The 21,613-nt window shown below is 39.9% G+C and overlaps 1 protein-coding gene across 5 annotated transcripts in view; it reads left to right on the forward strand.

The window, feature by feature from the left end:
• PTCH1 (patched 1) overlaps positions 1-21,613 on the forward strand; it is a 76,322-nt gene that overhangs the window by 48,389 nt on the left and 6,320 nt on the right. For 4 of the 5 annotated variants that reach the window (XM_030004357.2, XM_030004356.2, XM_041120853.1 and 1 more), the window contains 9 exons: positions 849-1,248; positions 1,737-2,046; positions 7,597-7,739; positions 9,802-9,985; positions 11,503-11,783; positions 13,310-13,447; positions 16,561-16,703; positions 19,671-19,770; positions 21,147-21,401. In XM_030004357.2, coding sequence (XP_029860217.1) covers positions 849-1,248; positions 1,737-2,046; positions 7,597-7,739; positions 9,802-9,985; positions 11,503-11,783; positions 13,310-13,447; positions 16,561-16,703; positions 19,671-19,770; positions 21,147-21,401 — 1,954 coding nt within the window. Of the gene's footprint in view, positions 1-848; positions 1,249-1,736; positions 2,047-7,596; positions 7,740-9,801; positions 9,986-11,502; positions 11,784-13,309; positions 13,448-16,560; positions 16,704-19,479; positions 19,497-19,670; positions 19,771-21,146; positions 21,402-21,613 lie in introns of those variants that run through there. The other variant, XR_003921914.2, reaches the window with a different exon arrangement.

The following is a 21,613-nucleotide window of genomic DNA, read 5'->3' on the forward strand; positions in this document are numbered from 1 at the left end:
ATCGGAATTCAGGCCCATTTACATATGAAGAAATGCAGTTAATGAGAGCTTGCTTTGTTTAGAAAGGCAACATTCTGAATTCCTCTTGTTTCGGTAGGATTTGTCCACTTGGTGAAAAATCTCTGATACTGTTTTCTATCATCAATTTGTCATTTCTCATTTACAGGAAGAGGTTTGATAATTTTTTTTTTTATAAACTGTTACAGTCTTGCATAGACTAAAATAAAGGGAATGCTTCAATTACTTCTGTAATTTTGCCTCTTCATGTTGCCCATCCTTCCTAGGAATTAATCCTTGCTTGTGTTAACTTAATTTTTAAAACATTCAGTCAGTGTATGGCAAGTGGTTTCAACCTGCCTCCCAAAAGTCTGAGATCTTATCCAGAAGGCCCAAATATTATTTAACAGTTACTTTAATAGTTCTAAACAGAAGAACTCAGTATGTCATGTGTTTACATTTTGATCTAAATAGCTTAATTCTCAGCATAGACACGTAGTTGCAAACTCACACACGTATTGTGCATTCAGACTGTGTGCAACTACCTGGGTATGACCTGATTAGCATGTGTAATTAATGGAGTGGTGTGGGTAGATGTCAATGTCTTCAGACAGATGCTGGTTTCTTCTTTCCTGAGCACAAGAAATGTGCACATATTCTCAGAGGCTCACCTCTGTGAAACGTTTCCTAAAGGCGCAGAATAAAATTCACATCAGAGCATTACACTTAATTAATATAAACTATCTAATAGTAGTAGTAGCAGTCTCAGATGGAAGCAGGTTATCCTATCTCGTCTGATTAATATAAAGATCTATCTAAATGCGAACAGATGTTTCTCTGTTCTCTTACAGTCCGTGTGTCACTAGAGTGATTCAGATTGAGCCTCAAGCATATGCAGAAAACGACAATACTTGCTACAGTCCTCCACCCCCGTACAGCAGTCACAGTTTTGCACATGAAACTCAGATTACAATGCAGTCTACAGTGCAGTTGCGCACAGAATACGATCCTCATACGCAGGTGTACTACACCACAGCAGAGCCTCGCTCAGAAATATCTGTGCAGCCAGTGACAGTGACGCAAGATAATCTTAGCTGCCAGAGCCCAGAAAGCACAAGCTCGACGAGGGATTTGCTTTCCCAATTCTCCGACTCCAGTATGCATTGCCTTGAGCCACCCTGTACAAAGTGGACACTCTCATCTTTTGCAGAAAAGCATTATGCTCCATTCCTCCTAAAACCAAAAGCTAAGGTAATCAGGGAACTATTTACTGGTTTTTCAGCAATAGACTTCTGCCTTGCCCGGTAATAAAATTTTCCTGGCAGTGGTATTAAATATAAGGAATAAATAGAATTCATTTGGAGTAACAATTCTTGACAATTTTACAGTTAATTTCATACTTTAAAAGTTTTACCTTGTGAGTGCTGTAGAGACATAATTTTCAAATACAAGTTATGAGTGAGGGTGTTGGTGACTTTCAGTAACATAAGCTTGTGAATAGTAAAACTAAAGCCATTATTTATTATGATATAAATTTCTCATCCATGATGCAGAGCCCCTTCAGTGCAATGCAAATTAGCTTAGCCTTCTAGTGTATGTGTATTTTTAAAAAAAAGAAAGAAAAGCTTTAAAGTAGACTTGTGGGTGTTAATTTTGAACATGGCTTTGTAGTGCACCATTATGAATTGTTCGTTTCTTTAAAAACCTAAAACCAAATGCATTTCCATTTTCTGTTGCAGATTGTGGTTATTTTTCTTTTTCTGGGTTTGCTTGGGCTCAGCCTTTATGGAACTACCCGGGTGAGAGATGGACTAGATCTCACAGACATTGTACCACGGGAAACACGGGAATATGACTTTATTGCCGCACAGTTCAAGTACTTTTCATTCTACAACATGTATATTGTGACACAGAAAGCAGACTATCCAAATGTCCAGCACTTACTTTATGAACTTCACAGAAGTTTCAGCAATGTGACATACGTTTTGTTGGAAGAGGATAGGCAGCTTCCCAAAATGTGGTTGCACTACTTTCGAGACTGGCTGCAAGGTAAGAGAGAGTTGCATGAACTTTTCTTAATTCTACAGTAGTAACCACTTGTTCACGCTAGTAATGCTCCTCTCTTCGAATATAGTCACAAGGTTAAAGACTGTGAGCAGGAGGTAGAACACCTAGGTGCTGAGCCGAACTCGCACATTGAGTCGCTGTTTCTCCAACAGGTCACTTAAATTCTTTGTGGCTAAGTTTACTCGCCAGTAAGACAGTCTTGAGGCTTTAACAGATTATATCCATGAAAGGCCATCCGGTGCCATTAATTTCTAAGCAGCTAATGAGGAGTTCTGCTTTATAATTAATGGCCAAATATGGCCCACTGTCTTGGGAAAATAAATGTTTGCTGAGTGTTTTGAGAACAGTAAATGAAAAGTCCCTGTCTGGCGATGTATTTTGGCACAGGCTTAACTTTCAGCATATGAGTGATCCTGTTGGCTTCAGCTGGGACTGCTGGCATGAAGAAAATTCAGTGTGGCTTATGTGTTTTACTGGATTGGGAGCTTACTATACATTCTAGATTTCCAGTCAAGTATCCTCACTCTTTCTATGGTGGTGCTTTGTCTGTGCTGAATTGTAGTGGGGCAGGGGAAGACAAGAGAAGGCATGGCCTTTCAGGTACTACGATGATAATTATATTGAAGTCAGCTTATTAAAGATATTAAAGATACTATAATTACACATGTTGAGACAAATAACTGTTTTGTCTTCAGAATAAATAGTACTGTTACATCTCAGCAAATTTAACAGCAATCATAATTCTGCCCAGGAGTACTTCTGTCCTACCTCTGTCTTTCTGTTGGGAGAATCTCCAGGAAGCTTTTGCCAACAGAAAAATAAATTGTGCTGACCTAGTGAGACTGTAAATTTTAACTGTAACTGTTTACAGATGACCAGTGCAGCCAATGATTCTTAGAGAACATGTAGGTGACTGCCAGTATTTGGGGTATTTTATTCCTTCTGAAATATGTCGGGCAATATCAGGAAAGCGGATGCATCTAAGTGACGCATCTAAACAAAATGATCAAGTTTCCCATGTGTTTCATGCACTGATAAATCATGCAAAGCAGTATTTCAGCTATTAGCTTTGTTTTTTTAATGTTTTTTCAACATATTGGATCCATTCCTTACAGTCTACTTACTGGAAGTTTTACTTAAAATATTTTGCTCACATAAGCATATTGAGCTGTGAGGGAAGGTATTACTGGCAGGAAGAAAATTCAACATAGCTTAGATGTTTTGCTGGATTGGAACATTACTATACCTTCTAGATTTCTAAGCAAGCATCTTTCTACATGCTTTTCCAATTCTCTTGTACCTCTGCCATTTATTTTATTTCTTTTGTGGCTATTTGTTGTTGTTCCAAAACGGTAGGAAAAAATGTGTCTGGTGTCCCCCCTTCCACCTTCCTCCCCCCACCCCCAAACCTGCAAGGGAGATGGAAATCGGACACCGTGTTCAGGATCTTCACATATTAGCGCTGAACCTCAGCACAGTCTGCCAGCGGTACACTCGGGAAGAGGTGCCCTTGGATCTGCTCCCTTGCTGGCTTCTCAGAGTGAAACGCTGGAGGCTCGCCCATCTGGAGTTGCTCCTGGGGGTGCTCGCATTCCCATTACCCCTCTTGCAGGCCCACCACGTACTTTCCCGAACCTCTTCCACTTTGGATGCCTCCCTGTCCTCTTTGTAATCACCTCCTTGTGCTAAGGACTGTTTGTGTGGCTGTGGCCCAGTGCCAAGGGCCTACACGTCTCCTTTGCTGTGCTCTATGTCCGTGCTCATGTGTGACCTCTCCAGATCCGCTCTGCTCTTAGGGTTGTTCCTATGTTCTTCTTACTGCCCATAGTTACATTTCCCCTTCCAACCCACATTAGCCTGCCGGTCCTTCCTCCTTGTCCTCCCCGCTTTTCTTCCACTAGAGGAGCTGTGAGTATTCCTGGTACCCTGGATATACCGATGGGGTGCATGGACCTAAAATGTTAGACTGGAATGGTCAGGGAGGCTCCAGGAAGGAGTGACTTGATCACCCACAGCTTTAGAGTTAATGATTATGATTACTAATTAGCATTTAGGTCTGTGTCCTTACCCCTCCTCCCCACCTTCCCCAAGAGGGGCACAATTAATATAAACTAGCTGCTTTGTAAAGACACAGAGCTGTCTTTGTAGAGTGTGATTCTGCATTCACAAAGCTGTAAAGAAGAAGGACATTGGAATGTGTTAATAGAAAGAAGTTATTTTTGAAATGGTACAGGGCATTGATGTGACGGGGGTACTAAACTTACACTAAAAGCTGCCACATTTGTCATAGTTAGGAAGTATCTCAAGGTGCAGATACTAATAGAAAAAATACCTGATTGTTGCCAACTGGGGCTGATGCTGAGGGACTAAAGGGGAGAGGAGGTGAAAACAGTTTAAAAACAAGATACAGGTTTAGGCTGGATTCAGGGAGGATCCTCTGTGAGGTGAGAACAGTTCTACTGGTACATTTTTACATGCTGGAGGAGCAGGTTAATCAAAGTAGGGACAACTTTGAACTTCATGGCTAATTCTTGCCAACTTGACTGGGAATTCAGTGCTGGAGATTAATGGCTCACGATGGCCTTCTGACAAGCACACATTTGTCTGGCAGAATGAGGGAAGCAACAGCACATGAACAAAAGCATTTTTTATCAAGAAGGCATCCTTGATCTTAGCTGTCCGCTATCAGTGGCGTGCCTTCAGCCTAATGCACTTCTTTTTTCAGAGGTTCCCTTGTATTTTGCTTTCTGGTAGCATATCATGTTAGCATATTTCTGTTACTGAAAATGCAACAGAAGAAGAGTTAACACTAATCATTCATTTAAACTGGAAATGTTAACATTATTTTTGTAAGTGACTGAATGTAAATGAGGTAGCTTGAATTCCCTGATGACTTGTAATTAGGCTTGTTTTTGCAAAGGGTAATCTTATCTGGTGTTTCATGGTGCCAGCTGTTCACATGAGTCAGTAGGAGTTCCTTCCTCACCCCCATTCCTGCATCCCGCATAATTTGGGAGGAATTCACTTTCTTCTGAAGCATCAAGCAAAAGTGACTGTTGATATGAAAAAAATCCCATATATAAGATTTTTTTAAAGTCCCTTAATTCTTATAACTTTTCTGCAGAAAGAAGTCAACAAGTTACTTCTATCTTTCTGCCCAGAAACATTTCATTAATCCCATTTATAAAAGATTAAATGTCTTTTTAAATCATTGGTATGAACGGAGTACTGTTTGCTTTGAAAGCAGCAACTCTGCTATTAATTTCAAAGTTACGGGAAATTTTAATTATTGACGTTTTGAAATTCTTTAGAAATGAGGCACAACCGATAGTAGTTTCTTTGTATTCTTTCCACAGACTTTCAGTTTCAGCAAGATCAGTAATAAAATAACGCAGAGCATAAAGTAGTTAAGCCAGCTGAGGAGTAAAGATATAAAAGGGAGTAGGGTTTGAGAGTTGACCAAACTTGTAAGAACAGGGGAGGGGGGGAGATGCAAGAGACCTGAGTTTTCACCCGCTGCAGTAATGTTAAATGTACATGCCCTTTTTTGACATACCTTGCAACCACAAATTGGTAATGTCTCATGCCAGTGGATTTATTTGTTATTGTGTGTCTGCGGAGCCCCCTGACAGGGGTTGGATGTTAAGTCTGAAAGCTCTGCCCCCACACGCTGTCTATGATAGCGATTTGTGTGCTCCTCCTGCTGAAAGAAGCCATTTTTACTGTAAGTTAAGCTGTTCCTTGGTGGTCTCCTTCTTTCCCACGTGCTTTTTCGACAGCCTCCTCTTATCCCAAAGTCATCTTTCACATGACTGGTACCATAGCATAAATGCTCTCACCTGGCCACTTTCTGAGAGACTGACATGGAGCTGAACTTGGCACAGGAGGGATGGATTGGTATTTTTGCATAACCTAAGCAATGTTTTCCCCTCTCTGAGGGCACCAGCAAACAACGCTTTTTTAAAGGGGGCCCCGAAGTCCTTTGGTGATGCCAGAAAACCTGATGGCAAATTGTCCTCTTCCTGGGCAGGTGTGGAGGGTGGCATGCAGAGATCTGGCAGGCTTTCATCGCTCGGTTCACAGTCCATTGGCTTTGTGAGTGTACAATTTGGCAGGACAACATGGGAGGCAGTTTTCTACAGGAGAGGGGATGAGTTTGTAAATGGCAGCGTGTACTCCAGGCCAGAGGTGGTGTTGGCTGGGTGCATTTTCTCTTCCAGCGCTCTTATCTCCATACAGCTGTAGCTAACCTGTCTGATCTGTAATGACGGTTTTTATTACGGCTCCTCAGCACAGCTGTGAGGTGGGTTGACGATTTCCTTCACTGCCACTCCCCCGGCCTTTTCCTTCCCTTCCTTGGACATGCGGTTTGTCATCTGCTTGCACAGAGCCTCCTTGTACTGGGCTGTGGCTTCCTGTACTAAATCTGATCCAAATTTGTGCTGTGAGGTATTCCCTCCCCCTTGAAGGGTGGCAAGGAGGAAAATAACAGTTGAGAGTGAATAGGTGTTGGCTGTGATCTTTACATGTGCTGGCAGCAGATCCCACGACTTGTATTAGCTGCACAAGTTGAACAGATGGAACAAATTGACAAAATCGTGTTCACTCACGCTGTGCTCGAGGAGCAGCTGAGTTGCTGTTTGAAGTTGAAAGTTTGAGTGTGGTTTTTTTTCCCCTTGTAGTGGAATTTCTGGTTATATCGTAGAAGCTATTGCCTCAGTGCTCTGCAGTAGCCCAAAACAGTTAATGAGAGCGGTGTGTGTCCTCCTCTGTGGATCAGTGCACACAGCCAGGGTTTTGGTAAGGCAGAGGGGAGGATGGAGGATGTTTCCCTTCTAGGTAACAGACTAAATGCCTCCTCTGGTTTTCAGTGCATGGTAGGTGGTGAAGTTGGATCAGGGCTGAACTCAGCCCTTTTCTGTTCTGGTACCGTCCAGGTCAGGACAAGACTTCAGCTTTGTTTTGAGGAGGGTGTGTATGAAAGAGGTGATAAATGGAAATATGCTTACGGAGTTTTGAGTGTGATGACTCTGGAATTGTGGTTCATGAGGAAAACCACTTTTTATTCTAGACAAGCTTAACTCTTCCCCATATATTTCTCCTAGCAGAGCTCTAAGTTGCTCCCAAAGGCTCTGAGAAGGGTGCGGGACCAGAGGCTCCTAATCCCATCAAAGATCTCTTTGCCTTGAGGGGAAGCTGGTTTACACCAGTGCACATGGCATCTGCAGCTTGCTGGCTCAGTTTTGCTGGTCTGCACCACATGGGAAGACTCTTGAGGCTTCTCCCTTGTACTTTCTTGCTTCCCCTGCCTTTCTTTGGGCAAAATACTGGACATGCAACTGATAGTTTTACCTTCCTACACACTGACAGTGAATGAGGAGCCCCAAATTTAGGAGGCAGCAGGTGGATAATCTTCTTCCTGATGCAGCTATGAAAAAGAGTCATTATTTTTTCTTCCTACTGAAATTTGTTTCTAAGAGTGATTGCTTATCTGCTTGTTCTGTCTTCCCCTTGCCTCCCTTAACTCTTCAGGACTTCAGGATGCATTTGACAGTGACTGGGAAACTGGGAAGATCACTTACAACAATTACAAAAATGGATCTGATGATGCTGTTTTGGCTTACAAACTCTTGGTACAAACAGGCAACCGAGCAAAGCCCATTGACATCAGCCAGGTACTGTATCAAAGTCCATACTGGTTTATATAGGAATATACAAGTCATTCAGGAGCAGGGGGAGATGCAAAGAGCATGTCGTAGTGTCTTTTTTCATCTTGATGAATTGAATGCCTGAGTTACACCTTACTGCATGGCCTCACTGACTTTGCTGAAGCCACTTGTTAGCTGCAGTGTGGCCTGTGTTGCAAAGTGTTCAAAATCAACACTGGGAATGCCTGCCCTTGATTATTACTGGTTAGCGTGCGTTTGGTGCTACTCCTGTTTCAGACACACTCAGTTTCCACTGAAACTGTTGTGAAAAATGCTTTGCTGCATCCATAGGTAGGTGGAGTTTGGTCCTATGCCAGACAGAGCCAATGTTAGCCTTGTTGCCCTAAGTGGCATTGTTTCTGATTTGAATCAGATTGCCTTATAGGGTTGACCTTTGCTCAGCTTTCTGCTGCGGCTTTGAATCTAGCATCTGCAATTATTTGGTTAGTTCCTATCAATTTATGCAAAACATTTAAAAAAAGACATTAATGAATGATACCACTAAGGGGGCTGAAATCATTATGTGCTGTATTGTATTCTTGTACCATTGTCACTAAATACAGCTATATGTTGCAGAACTAAGACTGGCAGTTGTTTGTGCTGCCTAAATAAAATATGTCTGAGGTTCTTTTGCAAGGTTATCGTAGCGTATGACTGCATTTGCTGTAGGCGTTGGTAGGTGGAAACACATTAGGTTTGACTCTTTACACTAAAATCAGATTTCAAACCTCTAAGAAGAAATTCTGCAATAACCTAACTTCTCGTCTCCTAGAGTCATCATTGACTCACTGTGCTTTCAGGCAGAAAAATAGTCTTTCTAATGAGCTTCTTGGCAGATCTGCTTATTGTCTTTCTTTTTTTCCTGGCATTAAAGGAGACAGATTTACGGAGTACATTGTTCAAAGTTACTATGGTGTGTAAAACACACTGCTGTATAGCAACATGCAACGTGCTGTCAGGTCTGAATGAAGCTTCAGCTATGAATTAAGCAAAGAAAGGGAGTAGAAGAGAAAACCTTCAGTGAGATTTTGTTTAGCAGAGGGTACCAGGTACGCTGTGGAACAAATGTGATTGGACTGCAGCTGCTGATATAATTTCCTGTGCCTGGGAGGGAGAAAAGTGCGGTGCACCCACAGGGGCTGAGCGCTGTACTGTGCAGTTCCAGAGACAGCTTGAAGACATACAGTTGTTGCATATCCTGTGGACTAATTGAATCCAGATCCTTGGAATCCAGCTTTTTTTTTTTTTAACTGCTGTCACTGTTGTTTTTCATTTCATTAAAAAGACCTGAAACTGGAGCTGAGCCAGAATTTTAAATAAACAAAACAAAAAACCCCAGTAATACTTTTCACCCACAGAGTCCTCTGTCAGAGCTCTAGCTGTGCAGGATTTGGCTACAGAACCCTAGAAGTGTACCACTGCTGTTTACCCCACAGATGCATTTGCCCACAGTGACCCAAATAACACAGGGCACTCGTCTGCTTTCTTGACGCTGGGCATTTTCTGAATACATAGGTCATAGGAGGCAAGTGTTAGCAAAATTTATACAGATGTTGTTTTATTTTTATAGCTCTCCTCCATTTACTGGGTGGCATTTCCTTCAGTGTTAACAACAGAGGTTAACTGCACACAGACGTGTATAGGGACTCTTGCCAGGTTTTCTTTCCCTGTCTTTAAATATGTTTCTCCAACTTGGTTGTTTTGCACTCTTGGCTGCAGGCTTTCAGAATTTGGATTTAATTGGTTCAGTCTATTCTGGAACTGTATGCTGATTTAGTGGTTATTGTAAATATTATATGAGTACTAATTTATAAATAACCACTTCTACTGTCACTGTAGTTTTTTAGATTTTTTTTCTTTGTCAAACAATAGTTTACTGATAAGTCATTTCAAGTGAAGATTCATGCCCTTTTGCTTTTCCCTTCCTATACTCGTGTTGCATCTCCAGGCCATTTGTTGAAAGCTTTACAGCAAAAACCCTGAAAGCAAAACTCTTTCTGAAAGGCTTCTAATTTTTTCCATTTTGCAGTTGACTAAACAGCGTCTGGTGGATGCGGATGGAATCATTAACCCAAATGCTTTCTACATCTACCTGACAGCCTGGGTTAGCAATGACCCTGTGGCCTATGCCGCCTCGCAAGCCAACATCCGACCTCACCGCCCGGAGTGGGTCCACGACAAAGCAGACTATATGCCAGAAACGAGGCTGAGAAGTAAGTGCCATTTCATCTTCATGTCTTAGAGTTTATGTAAGTGCCCCGGCCCCTTCCTTCAAGAACCAGTAACTTAGTAATTGGCTGATGGCTGCATAGGGCTCAGAAGCGTAAACAGGACAATATATTGTGTCACTCTGCAGTCTTAGGAGGCCCATGCACCGTTGCAAATGTGGCACTGCTGCACGGTTTTGTCGTGTTGAAAAATTAGTTTCGTAACAGTTTAAAGCTCTAAGAGCTTAGAGTAAGCATTGCTTTTTAGTGTCACTTGATAGTTCTGTCTGTGAGATCACATGAAGTTCCTGCCTACGTCATTCTGAAATTTCACCACTGAGATTATATCATGTTTATCCTCAATTCTTAATACCTAAGGGATTTTTATCAAGTTAGCTCATATGCTAAGCTACCAACACTGATACAGTACAACAGCTACTTAGGTAGGGAGCAGTCCCATTCCGTGCCATTCACTGTTTTCCTGAGCACCAATGCCAGTTTGCATTGCTTTGCTTCAGCTTTCAATTTACTGGGAGGATTACTAGTTGGACACCAGTGGGGAAGGGGAGAGGGCCTATAGGGGAGGACTGGTGCACTTGGAAATGTTACTGGGTAATCAGCTAGCCATGCTTCGGTGTATCCGAACCCTAGAGCTTTGTGGCAGTCAGCCAAGTCTTGTCTTAAAGAAAATTTATAGTTGAGATTATAATAGGGCAAATCATGTTTAGCAAGTCAACTGAATGACCCTGCAGGGTCTGGAACACATAGTGGCACTAACAAAATGCTTGTTGTGGAAGTTTTTTTTTTTCTTGTCATACAGTAGACTTAGCATTGCACTCAAAAAGAAGTGTGGAGAGTGTTGGTTTGTCAAATTATTAAAGGATAAAAAGTTATGTATTTCCTCATTAAATCATTACTTTTATATTAGTTTTTTTTCCCAGTCATTTGCATCAATAACAGAACATGGATTTCTGAATCTGACTTTCAAAATATTCAATGGAAATTTTAAAAACCAATCAGCCTGATCGAGCATAATTTTTCTCTAGTTTTGTGTCAGTGAACCTCAATTAATCTCAGGGAAATTACTTTTGATTTCAGAGGAACTGCACTTGGCATAAAAGAAGAGAACTTGGATAAAATGTTTTAAGATGATGTGATCTTCTACTTTATATTGCAGTTAGGGATTTTGGGCCAGGTGTTCAATAAAAACCATGGTAACAATGATGAGGATTAAATACATGTATTCAAATATATATCTTAAATTATATAGAATTGTTTGGGGACTTGATGTAGACTGTGTTCATCCCGTTGCACTGCATGATAAAATATAGTAATCACCTGTACTGCTTCAGTTTTCAATTTATTGGGGAGTTTTTTAAATGTCACTTCTTCCAAAGAAGTAAAATTTAAATGCAGCACCTTTAAGCATTTTGCTGTGGAGAGCAAAGGATTTTGTTAATCCTACTCTCTGCGTATCTTCTTCTTTCCAAACACACATTGTAACACTGCTATCCTTTTCCTAGTTCCAGCAGCTGAGCCCATAGAATACGCTCAGTTTCCTTTCTACCTCAACGGATTGCGTGAAACTTCTGACTTTGTGGAGGCTATCGAGAAAGTGAGAGCTATCTGTAGCAACTACACCAGCCTGGGGATCGCCAGCTACCCAAACGGTTACCCATTTCTGTTTTGGGAGCAGTACATTGGGCTTCGTCACTGGCTCCTCTTATCCATTAGCGTGGTTTTGGCTTGCACGTTTCTGGTGTGTGCCCTCTTCCTCCTAAACCCCTGGACGGCTGGGATCATTGTAAGTTTATTATAAGGGTCTTTGTTGAAGTCAAATTCCTTTCAGCATAGCTCTTGCTGTAGTCGGAAGGTTTTGTTTATGTCTGGGCCTCTGGTGGAGTATGTATATTGCATCATTCATTATATATTTATTCAACTTGAGGGGGTAGGGTTCATGCTAAAGGTACAAACCTTAATAACTTTAATCCTTTGGCCACCTTTTTTGCAGCCTTAAAGGTTTCTCAGAAAGGTACATAAACTTTTGCCCTTGCTCAGATGCATGCTAACATGAGAAATAGAGAGGAAAATTAAGAGCTTATTAAATATTAAAGCTATTTCTAATTATTTATCCCATCTCCCCTTTTATCAGACATAGTTATTTTTCAAGGCAGTTGCTTGTGACTAACTTGCCTGTAAATTTTCCCACTGATTTCTGAATGCAGTCTTTCTGGAAAAACTGAAATAGTTAGGTTGTACGGTACACACTGTGGAAAGAGTGTAACTGAGCTATTGAAGAGAAAGAGCCATATAAACTGAAAAGAATACTCCTCCATACTGTCTGCAAGGCACCATAAGCCTCTCAGTAAACATTCAAGTTAAATTGAATGATGATGTTCCTATGTTTAAATTCCATAAACTATCGTACGGTTTATAAAATGACAGAAGTAGAAAAGCGTAAAACAGTTACTAGTTTTTGTAATGTACGTTTATACGACAGGTATGTTAAAAGGTAAATGTTTAGTCTAGAATATTTTTCATAGCACTTAAGCAATTTGTGTTATTACTCTTGATTCATTAGCTTATAAAATCATTTATTGTAGTGCATACTTTTTTCCCTTGGAAAAGGCGTTTATTTTCAGAGTCAACCATTGCTTTTATAAGTATGTCTATCTTTTTTCCTTGCTTGGCTTTAGCAACTTTTAAAGTTGATTCTACAGATTTCCCCCCCTCCCTTTTCCTCTTTTTTTTTTTACAAGGTAGATGAAAGAAAAATAAAAGCTTTGCCTTAGATTTAACTGTTCACTTTGTCCGTGTCAATCCCTCCAAGTATGTTAAAAGCTCAGAGCCCCTCTGAAACCTGAGACTCATCAGCTGATTATGGCATTCACTTTCTTGTGGGTTTTAAATCCACTCAAAAGTCATCCTCACTTATTTGCAGTTCTACAAAAAGAATTCCAATACAGGTAGTTGCAAGTTACTTTCTCTGGAAGGATTGTCTGAGAAACAGGTGAAAAAGAGAACATGTATGTTTGGGGAGTATCCATGATAAGGAAGCATAAATTATTTTTCAGATCACTCATAAATTGTAACCAATACAAAACTGATGCTTGGTCTGTTAACTGGTTCTTAGGAGTGTAATTTAAACTGGTTCTCTAGCAAGTCACTGCCATTGAGCACAATGAAACAAGGAAAAGCAGCTTGTCTTTGGGAATACAGGATGCCTTTGAGGAGTGTGTTTTATAGTCACTATGTTGTTTTGCAATAGCTTTCTCTTCATTTGTCTGGAGAAGAAGAAGAAGTTACTAACAGCTGTTTGAAATCATCTAGGTGGTGGTGCTGGCTCTGATGACTGTGGAGCTGTTTGGCATGATGGGTCTAATCGGCATAAAGCTGAGTGCAGTGCCTGTGGTTATCCTGATCGCTTCTGTTGGAATCGGCGTGGAATTCACTGTTCATGTTGCTTTGGTACGTAAAATCAGGAAGCATTTTCAAAATATTTTAAAATAAAATGGTGGCAATGTTAGGATCAGAAATCCTTACTTAGTCTCCTAAGTCAGTGGCATGATTCTCAGAAGGAAATAGGTCACAGTTTTGTGTGCCATTCAGTTTGTCTTGATAGAGCGGAGTTGATCCTGATGAAGTACTTCCTAACTATTGAGTCAGTCTCCCAGGAGATGAGAGGGGACACGTTACCTGTGATATCTGATTGTCTGAGTGATGGAAATACATAGCAAAACAGAGCTCTTAATGCACCTTGCTTCAGTCTGGATTCCCCTGGTCCTTGTTTGCAGCCTCACTGTTGTTGCCTCAGTGCTATGTAGCTGTTTGTTCCCTCTTACATGTAGATTCTGTATCTTATGGAAGAGAAACCTGTAAAGGAGATTTTCAAAATCACATACAGTGTCATTTGGTCTCTCTGGACCACTAAAATTTGAATGTATTTGGATTAATTTTTCACTTGGAAAATCTGCACCTTCTTTTAAGAACCCACCGGCTATTAATAGTGGGCACAAACATGCAGTCTGTAGGAAAACAGTTTTCCGATGTGATGAAGAGAAGCAGAGAGGGGAAAAAAGTATATTTTATAGAAAGATTTTCAACATTTTCAAGGTTAAGTGTCCAAATCCAGAGTGCACCTACTCAGCCAGCTTAGTCAATGTGATGTGCAAAATTAGTAGAAACGACAGTGCACTTGCAAGGGGGCAGTTTTGGGTGTTCAAGATAAGCAAAACTCATCTTGCATTATTTGGTGACAAAGAATAGAGTAAAGGCCTATTTTTCTGTGTTCACATTTGACAATGTCAGCGCTGATCTTTGCAACATTTTGCCCACTCAGCATAAGTCATTTTCCTATAAGGCTATCTAATTGATATTTCAGAATAGTTTAAGAATATATTGTCTTCATGGATTTGAATTTTACTGTATTAAAAAGTAGTAAAGGATGAGTGGTGGGTAGAATATAATTTCAGGGAGGAGGTGCTTGTAGTCTGCTGTAATCCCTAGTATATTAGTATGGTAGCAATCCAAAAAGAAGTGAAGGGAACGGGCTGGAAAGTGGTGGTGACGTTGGGTAGCAATGCAACAGGGCTTTTAAACTCAAAAGGAGGACTGGTAGACTGCTAAGAGGACCTGGTGACCGTGGAAAAGAGAGGAGAACTAACAGGGATCTTAGCACACTGGAGATGGCCAAATACTGGGAACATGTTGTAGATGAGGTATAGAGTTGAGGCACATAAAGTGGCCGGATGGAAAGAATAATTTTAAGAAAAATCATAGAGGAGGTAGAGTGAGGTTAAAGAGTAGCAGCTGGATCCCTGAAGTGGTGACATGTTTTTTTTCCCCTACTGCTATGGATAGTTAGGCTTTTGGAGGTAAACCTGTTTGCTAGGATTTGGAATAGTTTGGGAATTGTCAGAAACTAATGGTGTACAAGAGGAAGAAAGAAATGACAGTTTCTTAGAATTGAAGATTTAAAACAGGAAAACTGAAATAAAAAAGGACAAAACAGTTGTTTCTGAATGAGAAGAAACTAATCTAATTTACAGGACTTTTAAAAATTTTTTTTTTTTTTTTTTTTTTTTTTAAATGTAAAAGTCACCCGTGGCTGAAGGTAAAATGCCAAGCAAACTCAAAATTGCGGGTTTTTTCACATTGATTCTGGAGTCAAAAACTTTCAGACGTAGGCTTTAAATAAAAGAATGCCTAGTAGACCTCAAATGATAGCAGCAGTACTGACCTTCACAGAACTTCCTGCATATAAACAGTCAAACCAGTGTTGCATAAACAAAAAACGCAATGCTGAACTACTGATACAGTACTTAATTAACTTGTTTAATAAGAGTGATTCACAATCTACTTCTGGCTCAGTTCTCTGCTATCGCTTGTGAATTGTAACCTCACTTTTTTAATTCTGCAAATAAATTCTGAATCAATAGTAGACTCTTCTATTACGTATCCTTTAATTACACACATATACATATCTTTATATAAATTGTTAATATGTTTGTGGATCAGATCCAATAGCTCCCATTCATGTGAGTCATCTCATTGACAGCTACCTTTACCCTGAGGGGGATTCTTTATCCCTTTATGCATATGGGAATGTAAAATGTCCTGGATACATTAATTTTCCACAGACCACTTTTAATTCACTACTAAAGATTAATAATATGTGGTTTGGCTACCTGCGGAAGTGAGGGTTGGGAATCTCATTCCACATGTACCCATTTTTGGTCTGCTTGTCCCACCAAATAACTTTTTAATGTGTGATTTCACCCCGAATTTGTCAGACAAGTGAAAATAAGCTGCTAGAGAAGAGAGACTTAAATTCCAGGACCAAGAGGAAGATAGCTGCTTGAGCTCATATCTTTATAGGCAGTAGAGAATTTGTGGAAGAGAGAGCTCTTATAAATCACAAGAAGAAGATCAACCAGGTTCTTGTCATCTTAAACCATTAAGTTGTACACAGGGAAGACAAATTCCTACGGAACAGCATTTGAGTGTTCTTGATACAGCTTGCTCACTAAGGAGTTGGAGGGAGAAAGACATTTCACTAGTCATATTGTTGCTCAGGCATTACCATGTTCAGCATTATTCCTAAGGCGATTTTGTGTGTATAGGCCTGCTAGCTTTGAAGTAGTAGAAGTTGCAAAAACATTTATTCTGAGTGAAATAGAAGTGTTAAAAAAGTCATGGAAACCGTGGTCCTACGAGAGTGAGAGGAGTAGCCCTGTAATTTTGACACTTTAAGTGCGTTCACATTGAAATGAATTATTTGCAGGTGGAAATAAGCAAAGCTGGAGACAAAAGGCTACTGATGCAAGCAGGCATTGTTTCCAAAATTATTACTATGGCCTGACTCTGTAATCAGTGGTTACTGTGGTTGTGTGACTTCAGCAGCAGCTATGTGGTATGACTGCAGAATCGGGCCTTCTCTTGAAGGTTAGCCAGCTATAGAGATACTTTCATAAACTGTAGTTTGCAGTAATTAACTGGTGAAAAACCGTGCATGCTATGAGAGAGGCTGTTTGGAAGGTTGTACGCATTTGTCTAATGAAATGGACTTAACTGTGTTACAGGCATTTTTAACTGCCATAGGAGACAGGAACCATAGGGCTGTCCTTGCATTGGAACACATGTTTGCACCAGTGCTGGATGGGGCCGTGTCCACTCTGCTTGGAGTGTTAATGCTCGCAGGATCAGAGTTTGATTTTATTGTCAGGTAAAGCATTTGTGTGTGTCTTGACTTTCTTTTTAAAATAAAAATAAGTATGCTTTTAATTTTTAGTCACTTCACTGTATCTGTAATTTTATTACTATGCATGGTGTGTCAAGCATGCTTACATCATGGTCCTGCTTTCCCTCTGTTTTATTAACTCCTTGTTACATGCTAGACGTGGTAGTGTTTCCATTGCTGGTATTAAAATCTGTTCCAGGAAAATCTGACACCCAGCATGAAAGAACACAGAAATGGCCCTCTTTACCAAAGTTTGCTAATTCAGGGTTTGAGTCCGTTCAAAGCATCTAGTATTGCCCAGTATTAGCTGGGGTTGACCTTTAACCTTTAGATCCTTCAGACTTCTTGTATGCACAACAAGTTGCATGCAAAGGATACATGAACCTACAAACATCCTGCGGCTGTGCTGCAAGTGACTCTCTCCGGGCCTTCTCCTTCTATCGTTATGTGAGGTTTACAACGATGTATAACAGGGAGAGGAAAAAAAAGCCCTGTTTGGGAGCTGGGGAACCATAAGTATGAGCACAGAACTTCATATTAAAATTTTGTAAAGCAAACCCTGAAGGCCCTTCTGTTTAGAACTACAGGCAGACTGTTTCTTGTGAATTTAATTAAGAATGTGAATTCATCAAGTATGAGAGGAAAGCAAGTTTTTCGTTGAGTGGAATTTGAGAAGTGCAATGAAACAGATCCTATTCTATTCCAAACAACCTGTGGAACTTTGCAAAATGGCTAATCTTAGAAGTAACACAGGTTCTTTGTGGCAAATTACAGCATGAAAAAAAAGAAATCATCTAAGCCCTAAAATGGAACTGAGGTAGAACTGGGCCAAATAAAAATGCCCTGAAAGATGACTTAACTACTGAGGTAGACATAAGCTGGATAGATGACTAGACTTAGCTGACATCCATTTAATAACAAGAACAACAGAATGTCAGAGGCAGGAACTGAGAGAATGGCTGCTAAATCTCATCAAGATTTTTTGTTTATGTATGTAAGAGATTTGAAGAAAGCAGGCAGTTTGCAGTCAGACCTCATGAAACCTACATGAGGATTATTACTATAGAGATACTGCATGTCCTGAAATAGAATTTGTATTTTTTTCCCCAGTTAGTATTTTTTACTTTATTTTATTGATATTGAAGAAATAAGGTAGAATTATTCTTTTAGGACTTGATCTTATAAGGGTTGGAATACTTTGACATAGACGTTACTTATAGATTTAACCTAAATTTACAGGGGTACATTTGGTGTGCTACTTTCTTACTTAACAGACAAGATTTTGGCAAGCTTATTTTTGTGTCATAGCAAATGGAAGATTGTAGCAGCCCTTCACACCAAATTTGGATCGGATGTTCTCTCAGTTTATAAAATGAGCCTTTCAACTTTTCAACTTGGGTTATTTTACTTTTTTTGGCCATCAGTTTCTCATTTTCTAGCACAATCTGACTTCAGTTTGCCTTGTTTAAAAAATAAAATAAAATAAACTATGGGAGTCTGAGCATTGTTATAGTGGGCGAAGAAGGTCCCAAACTTCCGGAAAGCGATAGATTAGTCCAACAATGTGGAAGATTAAGTAAATTAACAGACATTGTATACACCAAGTGGTCAGAGCTATAATCCTCCTGTTTATCCTAGCATTAGATGGATGAGATGCAAATGTTTTTAATGCCTGTTGTTGATCTCTGTCCCAGTATAAAGTTCTGGTGGTTTATGTTAGTAGAGTAGATTGGCTTGCTGATTTTTGCTAATGCAGATCAGAAATTCCCAAATGTTTACAATAGCAGGATATTTGTAGTTTTACAGGAGTCTGATATATTTGATCAGATATGGAAACAGGGAGGCAGTAAAGTTTGTTGCCAGCTAGACAATGTAATCAGCAAACCCATTAGTAGCAAACTGGCCCTTCGTTCTTCTCCTTTGCCTTCTCCTCTAGGAATTTACCAAGACTGAGTCCTTGAAATCATTAGTTACAACGCAGCCTTAAGTTTAGTCTGAGCCCCAGCTGTGCCGAATACCAACTAGCAAGGCTTTCCTTTTACTGACAGGTTTACCTTGGTATTCATGAAGGATCCCAGACCTTAGCCCTCAGTGGTGGGAAAGGACAACCACTTGTGCACTTTCCTCTTCTTCCATAGTACTTCAGCCTTTATGTTTGAATTGGCTGACGCAAAACAAGAGTATTCAGAGATGCTAAATTGTTCAACAAAAGATTAGCCTGCAATGCAGCTCTGCCATTGTGGAGTGTTCTTACTCAGTACAATGCTGAAGCTTACTATAGAATGGGCAGCATTTTCTTTGCAGAAAACGGGTTCCTGTGTTGTAAAAAGGTTGCAATTCGAGCTATTTGGTAAAACTGGAACTCAGAATTCTAGACAGAAAGTTGTGATTAATGAACAGCAAGGGAAACCCTTACCTGATACACTGGAGATTTAATTAGAGATTCTGCTGTAAAATGCAGAAGCATTTCACAGTGGATTAGCTGCTGGGAGAAGAGGGCTTCTTTTCCTTCTAGGCTAAATTGTTTAAATTCTACACCCTTCACTTCATTTGTTTGCTTCTGCTGGGTTTTCACTAATGGGGGCCCCTTTTCATTGTATTTGTGCTTTCAATCCATTCAGCTATTCACTGCACATTCCATATTTTTGTGTTTGTGTAACACATTCATAAATAACATTACATGCTTCCAGATTCTGGGAAATTAACAAATGTAATTTTTTTCTTTCCTTTATCAACTAACACTTTGGGTTGTGGAATATAGCTTCTCTAATTCAAAAGGTAAAAAACCCTACATCTATATATGGAAAGTTATATAATTATTTAGTAGAATGTTAGTAATATTTAATTTAGTATATGTATTATTTTAAAATTTGTAGGAGCAATTTGTAATCCCTTATTTCTCACAATATTTGTGGCTATTCTCTCCCCCAAACCCCTTAAACCCTACTTCAGGTATTTCTTTGCTGTTTTGGCAATCTTAACCATTCTGGGAGTTCTCAATGGATTGGTGCTGCTTCCTGTTCTTCTTTCGTTCTTTGGACCATACCCTGAGGTCAGTAAAATTAATAGTGAACAGAAGAAATAGTACTGTATCTGCATGCCTGGCCTGCCAGATCACACCCCTTTTTTAGAAACTCTTTATTTTTTAAATTCTTTCATATTTTTTTAGTTTTTAAGTTTCTTGCTCTACGTTGTTTTTTTTTTAAACTTTATTAAAAGTGCTGTTTGTTATTTAGTTAGTTATCTACTTATATTTTTAAAGGGTTTTTTTAGTATTGTTTTAGGGGCTGCAATCAGCAAGCTTGATACAAGTGTAGGATTATTTATGCTTTTAAAAGCATAGTGTGATATGCAGACTAGTTTGTAAATGAAGGATTTTCCCCAGTATTTTGCAGAAGACAGTTCTTTTTGTACACACACCTTCTTCTTTCCTACCTCACTGCCTGTTTCTTTCCCCAAAATATTTAACTGAGCAGACCACCAGGAAGGCCTGTGTGAACCAACATGTACCAGTGGTGGTCCACAGACCACACCTTGATAACCATGACTGGTCTGCCAGAAGGTCCCCCTTGTCCAGTCACCCCTCCCTGCGGTATGCTCTTGGCTCAAGCAACATTTTTAGTGGGTGGAAGGCTTCCCTTAGATGTTGATGACTTTACAGTATAAAGCCCAAGTCCAGCAAAAAAGGATTCAGAGATGCCCAATTTATATTTGGCTGTTGATTATTCATTATCTACTCTATAGTTAACAGTTATTGCATTACATAGGGCTATCTTTATCACCTATTAGTAGAATCAGTGTGCTATGCTTCACATGTGTACATATATGTGTGTGTGTGTATAAGAATAAAACACAGGGTATGTAAACAGTACTATTAATATTTCAGAAGTCTTTTTTTAATATTAGTAAAATAGTTTTGACAACAGCGTGTAATCTCTTCTGTTCCTAACAGTATACATGACCTGTCCCTTACTCAAGCAATATATATGTTCGTATGTTACTACCACATATGTTGCTATTATGTCTGTGACTATCTCTCTTTGCAAATAGACACTGAACCATGCTACACATACACATTTGAGGTGATTTTATGAAATCACTGTTAATGTGTGCTGAAGCGGGAGGGAAGTCCATGTATTATTTTTATAAGTGCAAGTGCATGCATGCACACACATACATGCACTTCCTGAGACAGTGATACCCAGCAGAATCTGTGTAATCCTGTTTACATACATATCCACGTATGGAGATCATATCTCTTTTTCTTTCATTAATTTTTTCAGTTCAGTATAAATGTTCATCAGAAAACTGGTGTTAAGGTTCTCATGGCATGGGAGGGTGTATTTGGCAGAAGAACATTTGCGTCAAGCATTAATGATTAAAAGTGTAACGCTAACTGAATGTTACTGAATGCATTGTCATTATCAGGTTTCTCCAGCCAATGGACGAAACAGGTTGCCCACACCATCTCCTGAGCCGCCCCCCAGCATCGTGAGGTTTGCACTGCCACCTGGGCACACAAATAATGGGTCAGATTCCTCTGATTCAGAGTACAGCTCTCAAACCACAGTGTCCGGCATCAGTGAAGAGCTTCATCAGTATGAGGCCACTCAAGGCCCTGGGGCACCAGTCCATCAAGTAATAGTGGAAGCCACTGAGAATCCAGTCTTTGCGAGATCCACTGTAAGTAGCTCCCATATTGACTGGCAGGAGGGCAAGAAGAGCGTTTAGGGTATTTTTATTTAAATCTGTTTATTTTTGTGGAAAGTTCTTTCATATTTCTGGCTGATCGTGCTTTGTGACTTTATGCCAAAACTTGGAAGTATGGAGTGAAAGCTTTCCTTGTCCTCTCCTTTAGAATCAAGTTGGGGGTAAAATGGTGATACTAAAACAGA

This window comes from Aquila chrysaetos, chromosome Z (assembly GCF_900496995.4).
Source record: "Aquila chrysaetos chrysaetos chromosome Z, bAquChr1.4, whole genome shotgun sequence".
NCBI classification, from domain to species: domain Eukaryota; kingdom Metazoa; phylum Chordata; class Aves; order Accipitriformes; family Accipitridae; genus Aquila; species Aquila chrysaetos.